Raw genomic sequence first — 12,674 nt, 5'->3', positions numbered from 1 at the left:
TCATTTGACCTTCCTACCTTTCTTCCTGTTGACCCCAGGAAGCAGTTTTGCTAGGAAGAACCTGACTTGAGTAATGGAGAATCTGCCATGAGAGGTTCCATTTACAATCCAATGTAATCTGATTTCATGTTAGGCCAAGCGCAATATCTGTGAGTATCTTTGTTCCTTAGCATAATAGCAATGTTGTCAGAGTAATATTTTGATAATACTATGTTTATAAAAGGTTAATATTTGATAGTTATAGAAGTTAGTCCAAATGTTAGTTAGTTATACAGTTAGTCCATTCTACTGTTATAAATATGTTTATATCTTATGTAATATCGAATGTATAGTACTCAGTTTATGTACAAAACATACTTTGTCTTTGTTTTACAGTTTCACAAATTTGTTCAAGTAAAGCTTCAAAACAGCAACCGGCTTCAGAAGAATTATTTTTGAATGAGTGTTTAACTTGCTGGATAGCTAGATAGGAGCACGTCTAGCGCGGCCAGTACAAACAGAATTGCTGCAGTTGTGGTTAGTTATCTGATAGCCCAGAAGAACGTGAAGGCAGCAGCAGAAATCCCTCAAAATTCAAAAGTAACACAGATCAGTAGGTAGTGTCACAAATCACTAGAGTCACGCTTAGAGAGCAGACATGGGAAAGCAACATCAACATTCCTGCTCCATCCCTATCCATATCAGTGAAAATCCATTTGCACATATCATTAACTTGAACTGCCCAAAATTAAAATAAATTATACACTGAAACTCCTCTGCCATTCACAGGGGGGTGGAGTTATTAAGAGTTTTGTGGGCACCGGGCATACCAAAGGAAGCAGGAAATCTGCCAGTTGGGATCTTTGAAGGTAGTGTGCAGGATTACAAATTGGGAGCATTTAAAACAATTAATTTTAAGCAGACCACTCACTTTAGGTTTATGAACAAGTATCATATTGATTGCCTATTAGATTCCATTTAGAATCACGCTGACTGGGAGAGATGAATAGATATCAATGTAGTGCTCCAAATTGATTGAAGTTATAAAACTAGAAGTCAATTACTCTATCATATCGTAATATTTTCACAAATAATTGTTCTTAAGGGACTTGCCATAACTTTCATATTTTTCAGAAGAGTATTCTTTTAATTACTTTGCCAAAAACCATAATGTGAAACTGAAAATATCACACACACAGTACATAAAAGTATACAAGCACCAAGTCATTCCCTTCTAACTGCACTCTTTATATGCCTGATAATGATGAAAATTATGCATAGGTTCTAAACCCCTTCATTTTGCTGAAGTATACATTTAAGCACACAAACCATTCCTTACTGTTATTGTTTGATGTTCAATCCTTAGCTTCTCTATTCCAGCACCATAAAGTTCACGAAGTAAACACATTATCCTGGTCTTCTTTCCGGAGCCTGAAGGACCATACACCAGCAAATGAGGGAAATCACCATACTGAACCTGGTAGAAACAAAGCAAAGGTCACTAAACAGCCAGAGTTTCACTTGATAAATACAGTGTAGTACTACTTTGACCAGTATTTGAAGTCACTGTTGTAGGCTAAAGTGGTAGCCAATTTGTGCACAGTAAGTCCCACAAACAGCAAGTGAGAAGAAAAAATAATGTGTTTTGGTGGTGATGAAGGTTGGGCAGGATTATAGCAAAATCATAGTTTTACAGCACAGAAGGAGCCAATTCATCCTACCATGCCAGCTCTGATAGAGCTATTTAGTCCCATCCCTCCACCCTTTCCCCAAAACCTTTTAAATTATACTTCTCAAATTTTGATCCACTTCCTTTTTAAAAGCTATCATCAATTCTGCTTCCACTACTATTTTGACTACATTTCAAAAGTACTTCATTGGCAGTGAAAAATGTGGGAGGTTTTGAGGTCGTGAAAGGTGCTATATCTATCTATATCAAAGCGGTTCGTCTGTCTGTCGTTCCGTCTGTCTGTATTGAATAAACTCGAAAGTTATGGAGCGTACCTACACGTGTGTTACATCGAAAGAAAGCTTACGATTCCAGAACCGTCATAAGCGTATTTACTTTTCGGTCGGACGAAAATTGTTCGCGCGTTATGCAAAAAACCTTCTAAATTAAACTCATTATCTGCTAATTAGCATTGATTGACTGACGTCAAGGTCGACCAATCCTGTGCCGTCACGATTGACCAATCCTACAGTTCAGTCACCTGATGGTTGGCCAATCGCTGCGTCTGTGGGCGGGACTAATGCTTTTCAACTCAGGCATCGGGCAGCCATTGCTTCACTACTTCCAGCTCAAAATCTGCTAATCCAGCTTCCAAAAAGTTAGTATCTCTTTTAAAAATAACATAACATTTACCAAAAACGTTTTATAAGTACTTTCACTTTCATCTTTGAAGGTATTAAAAGGTAGAAATGTTGCCCGGCAGCAGATTCACAGAGGGACACAGAGACAGGCCCGAAAGCCTGGGACTCGATTTAAAATGTTGCCCGGCAGCAGATTCACACAGGGACAGACAGACAGGCCCCAAAGCCTGGGACTCGATTTAAACCGCCCGGCCCAAAACAGCCCTGGCAAAGCCGGGCTCCCCCAGCTAGTAAATATATAAGTTCGTTCTTCATCTCAGAAGTTTGAGGATGACAATAAAATAGCAAGGATGGTCAATACAGTGGAAGATAGAAATGAGATATGGGGAAATTAGACTATTTGAGCAGGTGGCAGATGCAGTTTAATGCTGAATTTTGAAGCTGTGTTTTACTCAGTTCGGTCAATGCTAATGGCTTACACCTATTCAACAGATTCTAATTTTTTTATATCTATGAAACAGTGGGTGGGAGAGTGCAAAAGGCAGATAGATATAGTTTCTTTCCTCATTCTAATTTATTTTCTTACTTTTTTACAAAAATTTTTAATTTTGGAAGCAAATGAAGCCTCTTTGAGGGAGGATGGGGGTGGAGGGGCAAGTTGGAAACTGGTCGAGGGTAAGGAGGGTTCCTCTGGTCTCTCACTCCCCAAAACACAGGTGGCAAGTAGAAGTGCAGTGAGAGTTAAGCATGAGCTGACTCACAGTGGAGCAAAGGGAGGGGAGGATACAGGTGTAAAGTAGGCAGTTCAAAGGGAAAGAGGCAAGGATAGGAATGGGAATGTGGTAAAGAAAGAGCTTGCATTTATATTGCGCCTTTCAAGAGTGAATTGGAGCAAAGAGAGAGACAGAATCAGAGGAAGATAGATAAAAAAGGAACAGCAAGACGAAACAGTTAAGAAAGAGACTTATTCTCGAATTAACCATTTGAAATGCCATGGGAGATTAAACAAACACCAATACCAATGACTGTACCTCCGATAATAGAGCTCCCTCAGTACTGCACACAAGCGTCAGTCTAGATTGTGTTCAAGTCCCTAGTAGAGTTACATCAGAACACAAGAAATAGGAGGAGTAGGCCATACGGCCCCACAAACTTGCTCATTTATTCAATAAGATCTGAACTTCTACATCAACTCCACTTTCCCACCCTATCCCCATAAACCTTGATTCAGTTAGTGCCCAAAAATCTATTGATCTATTTTAAATGTACACATCGACTGAGCATCCACAGCCCTCTGGAGTGGAGAATTCCATTTCACAACCCTCCGAGTGAAGAAATTTCTCATCTCAGTCAAAATGGTCGACAGCTTATCCTGAGACCATCACCCCTAGTTCTAGACTCTCCAGCCGAAGAAAACAGCCTCTCAGCATCTACCCTGTCAAGACCTCTAAGAATTTTATATGTTTCAATGAGATCACCCCTCAATCTGCTAAACCCCAGAGAATATAGACCCATTCTACTCAATCTCTCCTCATAGGACAGCCCTCTCATCCCAGGTATCAATCTCGTGAACCTTCGGTGCACTGCCTCAAAGGCATGTGTGTCCTTCCTTAGGTAAGGAGACCAAAACTGTACACAGTACTCCAGGTGTGGTCTCACCAAAGCCCTATATAATTGCAGCAGGACTTCCTTACTCTTATACTCCAACCCCCTTGCAATAAAGGCTAACATACCATTTGCCTTTCTAATTGCTTACTGTACCTGCATGTTAACTTTCCGTGATTAATGTACAAGGACACCCAAATTCCTCTGAATACCAACATTTACTAGTCTCTCACCTTTTAAAAAATAATCTGCTTTTCCATTCTTCCTACCAAAGTGGCTAATTTCACACTTCCCCACATTATACTCCATCTGCCACCTTCTTGCCCAATCACTTAACCTGTCTATATCCCTTTGCAGCCTCTGTGTCCCCCTCACAGCTTACTTTCCCACCTAGCTTTGTATCATCAGAAAACTTGGATATATTGCACTCGGTCACCTCATTAGTCATTGATAATAGATAGCAAATAGCTGAGGCCCAAGAACTGATCCTTGCGTCACTCCATTAGTTACACCCTGCCATTCCAAAAATGACCTGTTAAGTCCTACTCTCTGTTTTCTGTTGGTTAACCAATCCTCAATCCATGCTAATATATTACCCCCAAACCCATTAGCCCTAATCTTGTGCAACAACTTCTTGTGTAGCACCTTATTGAATGCCTTCTGAAAATCCAAATATACTACATCCACTGGTTCCCCTTTATCTACCCTGTTAGTTACACCTCAAAAAGATTTGTCAAACATGATTTCCCTTTCATAAAAGCATGCTGACCTAATCAAAGTGATTTACCAAGTGCCCTGTTACCACGTCCTTAATAGATTCTAGCATTTTCCCTACTACTGATGTCAGGCTAACTGGCCTATAGTTCCTGGTTTTCTCTCTCCCTCCTTTCTCGAACAGTGGGATTCTGGAAGATCAAAACTAATGCATCCACTATCTCTGCAACCACCTCTTTTAAAACCCTAGGATATAGGCTATCAGCTTTTAGCCCATTAACTTCTCCAGTACTTTTTCTTTACTAATATTGATTACTTTACGTTCCTCGTTCTCATTAGACCCTTGGTTCCCCACAGTTTCCGCTATGTTCTTTATGTCTTCTACTGGGAAGACAGATACAAAAGTTTTTTTTTTTTAAAATTAACATTTCCTTATTCCCCATTATAATTTCTCCTGTCTCTGCCTCTTAGGGACCCACATTTACTTTTGCTAATCTCTTCCTTTTTACATATTTGTAAAAGCTCTTACAATCTGTTTTTATGTTTCTTGCTAGTTTACTTTCATTCTATTTTCTCCCTCTATCATTTTCTTCATCATCCTTTGCTGATTTTTTAAACCCTCCCAATCCTCAGGCTTACTACTCTTAACAACATTGTAAGCCTCTTCTTTTAATCTAATACTACCCTTAACTTTCCTAGTTAGCCATTGTTAAACCACTTTTTCAGTGGAGTTTTTATTCCCAAGAGAATGTATATTCATTGAGAATTATGAATTATTTCTTTAAATTTTTCCATTGCTTATCTACCATCATATCTTTTAATCTAATTTCCCAATCTACCTTAGCAAACTCACCCCTCATACCTCCGTAATATGCTTTATTAAAATTTAAGACCCTAGTTTTGGACTTAACCACATCACTCTTAAAACTTAATATGAAATTCTATCATATTATGATCACTCTTCCCGAGGATCCTTTACTATAAGATTACTAATTAACCCTGTCTCATTACACAATACTAGATCGAAAATAGCCTGTTCCCTAGTTGGTGCCTCGACATATTATTCTAGAAAACTGTCTCGAATGCATTCCATGAACTCGTCCTCCAAGCTACTTTTGCCAATTTGGTTTGCCCAGTCTATATGATTAAAGTCCCCACAATTATTGCATTACCATTGTTACATGCTCCTCTAATTTTCTGATTTATACTCTGTCCAACACCATGATTACTGTTAGGGGGCCTGTAAACTACTCCCACCAGTGTTTTCTGCCCTGTTATCTCTTAGCTCCACCCATACTGATTCTACATCCTGATTTTCTGGGCTAAGATCCTTTCTCAATCCTGCCCTTATCTCATCCTTTATTATCAGGGCTACCCCGCCACCGGTTCCATTTTATTATCAGGGCTACCCCGCCACCGGTTCCATTTTATTATCAGGGCTACCCCGCCACCGGTTCCATTTTATTATCAGGGCTACCCCGCCACCGGTTCCATTTTATTATCAGGGCTACCCCGCCACCGGTTCCATTTTGCATATCTTTTCTAAAAGTCAAGCACCCTGAAATATTTAGTTCCCAACCTTGGTCACCCTGCAACCACGTCTCAGGGTGGAACCCACCACCTTACGACTGAGACAATAGTGCTACAAACTGAGCCAAGTAACACTTGTGTGGGAGTGTGTGCCAAACCCAGCTACATTGTCTTATGCCCTTATCCTAAGTTCTTATAAATGCTGAACAATTAATGTCTTAACTTCTTCTGAAACAGTCATCATTGCTGCAAATGCAGATATATATACGCTGCATTATGCCCGTTTCTTAAAAACTACCTCTTTGACCAAACTTTTCGTAATATCTCTATGTGGCTTGGTGTCAAATTTTGTCTGTTAACGCTCCTCTGAAGCACCTTGGGATGTTTTACTACATTAAAGGTGCTACACAAATGCAAGTTGATATTCTTGTACTACTATAATGTATATGCTGGCATACGTTCTAGGAAAAGCCAGTGTATAAGGTTCTGTATAATATACCAGAGTATAATGTACATCCAGAGTATAAGGCACCTGTAGTCTTGGCCACGGTTGAGCATATCCTATGTTTGGGGGAGGGGAAAGAGGGAGAAGGATTAACGAAGAAAAAAAACTTCAGACAACAGTAATCAATCAAGTAATTTTTAAAAATTCTTTGGAATTGAGCACAATTGCTTGATCGTCGTTAACTTTTGGCCATCTCTGGCACCTGAAGATTTTTCCTTTATCGTAGCCCTAAAGTACAAGGTAATGTTTTGATTAAATACTTCTCGACCCGGTACAGTAAAACGTCATACTGGAGCAATTCATGCCTCCAAACTCTGTACTAATCTTTAAATCTTCTTCGGCAGTCCCTCGGAACCAAAGATGACTTGCTTCCACATTAAAAATGAGTTCTCAGGTGACTTGAGTCCAATGCGGGACCTACAGTCTCCGTCACAGGTGGGGCAGACGGTGGTTGAAGGGGCAGCTGGGTGGGGTGCTTGGGTTGACGTGCGCTCCTTCCACTGTTTGCGCTTGGCTTCCGCTTGCTCCCGGCGAAGAGACTGGAGGTATTCGGCGCCTTCTCGGATGCTTCTCCTCCACTTTGTACGGTCTTGGGCCAGGGATTCCCAGGCGTCGGTGGGGATGTTGCACTTTTTCAAGGAGGCTTTGAAGGTGTCCTTGAAGCGTTTCCTCTGCCCACCTGGGGCTCTCTTGCCGCGTCAGAGCTCCGAGTAGAGCACTTGTTTTGGGAGTCTCGTATCGGGCATGCGGACGATGTGACCCGTCCATTGGAGCTGATCGAGCGAGGCCAAAGCTTCGATGCTGGGGATGTTGGCCTGAGCGAGAAAACTGACGTTGGTGCGCCTATCCTGAAATGGATTTGCAGGATCTTGCAGAGGCAGCGTTGGTGGTACCTCTCCAGTGCTTTGAGGTGCCTGCTGTACATGGTCCATGTCTCTGAAGCATACAGGAGGGCGGGTGTCACTACTGCTCTGTAGACCATGAGCTTAGTGCCGGGTTTGAGGTCCTGGTCTTCAAACACTCTTCCTCAGGCGACCGAAGGCTGCACTGGCACACTGAAGGTGGTGTTGGACTTCGTCGTCGATGTCTGCCCTTGTTGACAGTAGGCTCCCGAGGTATGGAAAGTGGTCCACGTTGTCCAAGGCCTTGTCGTGGATTTTGATAATCGGGGGGCAGCACTGTGTGGCAGGGGCAGGTTGGTAGAGGACCTTTGTCTTACGGATGTTTAGTGTAAGGCCTATGCTCTCGTACGGTTTGGTGAAGGTGTTGACGATGGTTTGGAGTTCGACCTCGAGCGCAGACGTCGTCTGCATACTGTAATTCGACGAGAGAGGAAGGGACGACTTTGGATCTGGGCTGGAGGCGACGGAGGTTGAACAGTTTCCTGTTTGTTCTGTAAATTAGCTCCACTCCAGCGGGGAGCTTACTGAGGGTGAGATGGAGCATTGCCGCAAGGAAGATCGAGAAGAGCGTTGGTGCGATGACACAGCCTTGCTTGACCCCGGTCCGTACATGAATTGGGTCTGCGGTGGAACCGTTGGTCAGGATCACGGCTTGCATGTCGTCGTGAAGCAGGCGGAGGATGGTGACAAACTTTTGAGGGCAGCCGAATTTGAGGAGGACACTCCATAATCCCTCACGGTTGACAGTGTCAAAGGCCTTTGTGAGGTCAAAGAAGGCCATGTACAGCGGTTGGTGCTGTTCCCTGCATTTCTCTTATAATTGGCGCGCGGTGAAGATCATGTCCATTGTGCCCCTTAGTGGGTGGAATCCGTATTGTGACTCTGGGAGGAGCTCTTCAGCCACTGGGAGTAGGCAATTGAGGAGGATTCTTGCGATGACTTTCCCTGTTATGGACAGCAGGGAAGCTCCTCTGTAATTACCACAATCGGACTTGTCACCTTTCTTGAAGATGGTCACAATTACGGCGTCCGAGATCCCCTGGCATGTTCTCCTCCTTCCAGATAAGAGAAATTAGTTCATGAATTCTCGCCAGTAATGCTTCTCCGCCATGCTTTAGCGCCTCAGCGGGGATTCCATCTGCTCCTGAGGCCTTGTTGTTCTTCAGTTGTCGGATAGCCTTTTCAACCTCATGCCAGGCTGGGGTTGTGCTGAGATGGTATTTTACTGTACCTGGTACAGTAAAATGTCATACTGGAGCAATTCATGCCTCCAAACTCTGTACTAATCTTTAAATGGCTCATCTAGCACTACACAAAACTCAAGAAGTGATCAAGGAGACTGATGTATCACAATACACTAGGCTCCAGCTCAGGGGAATGATGCAACACAAAGTAATTACTTTCAAAGGTAATTTTGCTGAGCAGCAGAACAAAGCTTGATCCCATTTCTACTCTTTTTAAAGAGAGTGTGGTATATTGAGATTCTACCAGCAAAAGCTATTTTCTAAACTGAATGTTATCTTCCAACACAAAAGACCTCCGGTTTTCTTTCAGATTGCATTATCAATGTGTGCATAGCAAACAGACCACAGATCATGTTCTACTTACCTGCAGCTGCTTGGTCAGTTCAGTGAGTTATTTCATTTTGACGATGATGATGACAATGTAATTAATACACCATGGACATCCTTAAGTTATTTAATGGTACAGCACTATACTGCGGTAAGTATTAAGGTGTTCCTAAGAAAAAATATTAAAAAAACCTGAGCAGGGACTGTATATGTAACTAGGAGTTGTAGGAAGAATAGTGGGAGACAAAGGTTATTAGGAATAAAGGGAAGGCATTCAAATACTGTAAGTTATCTGCAACAGATAATAGAGCCATTAGAAAGAAAAACTTCTCTATTCAAAACGACTATTAAAATGGCAAAGCAGGACTATGAATTTAAAATTGCGAGGGAAGTTAGGATAAGTAAATAAGAGGGCTGCCAGAACAACCGACACAAATATTTAGGGACTCCTTAGATGAGGGAGTAGTACCAGAGGACTGTAGACCAGCAAATATGTTGCTCGTAATTATAAGGGTATCTGGCAAACTACAGATTAGTTAGTCTCACATCAGTACCAGGAAACAAAATCGATCATCAAGGACAAGATGGTGAAGCATTTAGGGAGATATAAACTAATACATCAGAGTCAGCGTGGATTTAGAAAAGGGCATTCCAGACAAACTTAATAGAATGTTTTGACAAAGTAATAAAGATGTAGATAAATGCAACAATGTAGATGTGGTTTATGTGGAATTTAGTAAAGCTTTTGATAAGGGCTCATGGAAACTAGTTGAATTAGCAGGAATGGTAATTAGCAAAGGTTTGGTGGAATGGATCAAATTACGACAGGGCAATACAAAACAGAAGCTGTGTCAAAGACAGGTATTCTCTCTAAAAGCATATGGTGAATGGGGTCTCACAGGGCTCAGTGGTGCAATTGATACTCTTCAATGTTTTCATAAATGACCGTAAAGCGGGTGTTGGTAGCTTCATCTCAGTAGGCGTCCTCCGAGTCAGAAAGTTGTGGGTTCAAACCCCACTTCAGTGCAGTAGAGAGAATGCTACATTGTTGGAAGTGCTGTCTTTCTGATGAGATGTTAAACCGAGACCTTGTCTGCCCTCAGGGTCATGTAAAAGATCCTATTGCATTATTCGAAGAGCAGGGGAGTTCTCCCAGTGTCTTGGCCAAAATCTATCCTTCCAGCCAACACCACCAAAATAAATGATCTGGTTATTTATCACAATGCTGTTTGTTGGGTGTGAAAGGCACTATATAAATGCAAGGATTTCATTATCTCAAAGCTTGCAGATGACAAAATTAGCTGGGGTGGTTAATACAGTGGAAGATGGAAACTATAGGAGAAGTTGAACTGGTTGGGGAGATTGCAAATGCTGTTTAACATAGGCAAGTGTAAAGTTCTGTAATTAGTGGTAACAAAATGAGCAGAGGAATTATAGGATTACTGGAAAAATACTGACAGGCAAATCAGGAAAATTATGACAGTCATTCTAGACAAATCCCTCAAGGTATCAAAAATGTCTGGCGGCCGTCAAGAAAGTAAATGGGTTGTTTGTTTCTATTCTCCTTTATATAACCTTAGACGATAGGAGCAGGCCCTCGAGCTCGCTCCGCCATTTAATGAGATCATGGCTGATCATCCAAATTCAGTACCCTGTCCCTGCTTTCTCCCCATATCCCTTGATCCCTTTAGCCTCAAGAAATATATCCAACTCCTTCTTGTATATATTTAATGAATTGGCTTCAACTGCCCTGTGTGGCAGAGAATTCCACAGGTTCACCACTCTCTGGGTGAAGAAATTCCTCCTTATCTCTGTCCTAAATGGCTTACCCCTTATCCTTAGACTGTGACCCCTGGTTCTGGACTCCCCGACCATCGGGAACATCCTTCCTGCATCTAGTTTGTCTAGTCCTGTTAGAATTTTAAGTTTCAATGAGATCCCCTCTCATTCGTCTAAACTCTAGCAAATATAAGCCTAATCGACCCAATCTCTCCTCATACGTCATTCCTGCCATCCCAGGTATCAGCCTGGTGAATCTTCGCTGCACTCCCTCCATGGCCAGAACATCCTTCCTCAGATAAGGTGACCAAAACTGCACACTATACTCAAGGTGTGGTCTCACCAAGGCCCTGTACAACTGCAAGACATCCTTGCTCCTGTACACAAATCCTCTCGCTATGAAGGCCAACATACCATTTGCCTTCTTAACCGCCTGCTGCACCTGCATGTTTACCTTCAGCGACTGGTGCACAAGGACACCCAGGTCTCGTTGCACTTCCCCTTTTCCCAATTTATTGCCATTCAGATAATAATCTGTCTTCCTGTTTTTGCCACCGAAGTGGATAACCTCGTATTTAGCCACATTATACTGCATTTGCCATGCATCTGCCCAAACGCCCAACCTGTCCAAATCATACTGGAGTTTCTCGTCATCCTCCTCACAGCACACACGCCCACCCAGCTTTGTGTCGTCTGCAAACTTGGAGATATTACATCTAGTTCCCTCGTCTAGATCATTTATATATATTGTGAATAGCTGGGGTCCTAGCACCAATCCCTGCGGTACCCCACTAGTCACTGCCTGCCACTCGGAAAAAGACCCGTTTATTCCAACTCTTTGCTTCCTGTCTGCCAACCAGTTCGCTATCCAAGACAGTACCTTACCCCCAATCCCATGTGCTTTAGCTTTGCATGCTAATCTCTTATGGGGGACCTTATCGAAAGCCTTCTGAAAGTCCAAATACACCACATCTACTGGTTCTCCCTTATCTATTCTACCAGTTACATCCTCAAAAAATTCCAGTAGATTAGTCAAGCATGATTTACCTTTTGTAAATCCATGTTGACTTTGTTCGATACTGTCACTGTTTTCCAAGTGCTCTGCTATTACATCTTTTATAATGGACTCTAGCATTTTCCCCACTACCAATGTCAGGCTTACCGGTCTATAATTCCCCATTTTTTCTCTACCACCTTTTTTAAATAGTGGGGTTACATTAGCTACCCTCCAATCCATGGGAACTGTTCCAGAGTCTATAGAATTTTGGAAGATGATCAGCAATGCATCTGCTATTTCTAGGGCCACTTCCTTAAGTACCCTAGGATGTAGATTATCAGGAAATAACAGAAAATGCTGGAAAAACTCAGCAGGCCAGGCAACATCCATGGAGAGAAAAAAAGTCAACGTTTCGAGTCAAACCCTTTGTCAAGACTTTGTAGATTATCAGGCCCTGGGGATTTATCGGCCTTCAATCCCATCAATTTCCCTAACACCATTTCCCTACAAAATACTGATTTAATTCAGTTCCTCCCTCTCATTAGACCCGATGTTACCCAACATCTCTGGGAGGTTATTTGTGTCCTCCTTTGTGAAGACAAAACCAAAGTATGTATTTAATTGGTCTGCTATTTCTTTGTTCCCCATTATAAATTCCCCTGATTCTGACTGCAAGGGACCTACGCTTGATTTCACCAATCTTTTTCTCTTCACATATCTAAAGAAGTTTTTACAGTCAGTTTTTATGTTCCGAGAGCTTACTCTCATACTCTATTTCCCCC

General features: G+C 42.1%; 1 protein-coding gene across 2 annotated transcripts in view; it reads right to left on the bottom strand.

Moving 5' to 3' along the window:
- The window catches only part of rfc3 (replication factor C (activator 1) 3), a 34,885-nt gene that overhangs the window by 18,072 nt on the left and 4,139 nt on the right, over positions 1-12,674 (bottom strand). For both annotated transcript variants that reach the window (XM_085999347.1, XM_085999346.1), the window contains exon 2: positions 1,319-1,456. In XM_085999347.1, coding sequence (XP_085855473.1) covers positions 1,319-1,456 — 138 coding nt within the window. The remainder of the gene's footprint in view (positions 1-1,318; positions 1,457-12,674) is intronic.

This window comes from Somniosus microcephalus, chromosome 10 (assembly GCF_052327205.1).
Source record: "Somniosus microcephalus isolate GS21.2 chromosome 10, FLI_Smic_1.0, whole genome shotgun sequence".
Taxonomy (NCBI): Eukaryota; Metazoa; Chordata; class Chondrichthyes; order Squaliformes; family Somniosidae; genus Somniosus; species Somniosus microcephalus.
This window is presented reverse-complemented; position numbering and strand designations above follow the sequence as displayed.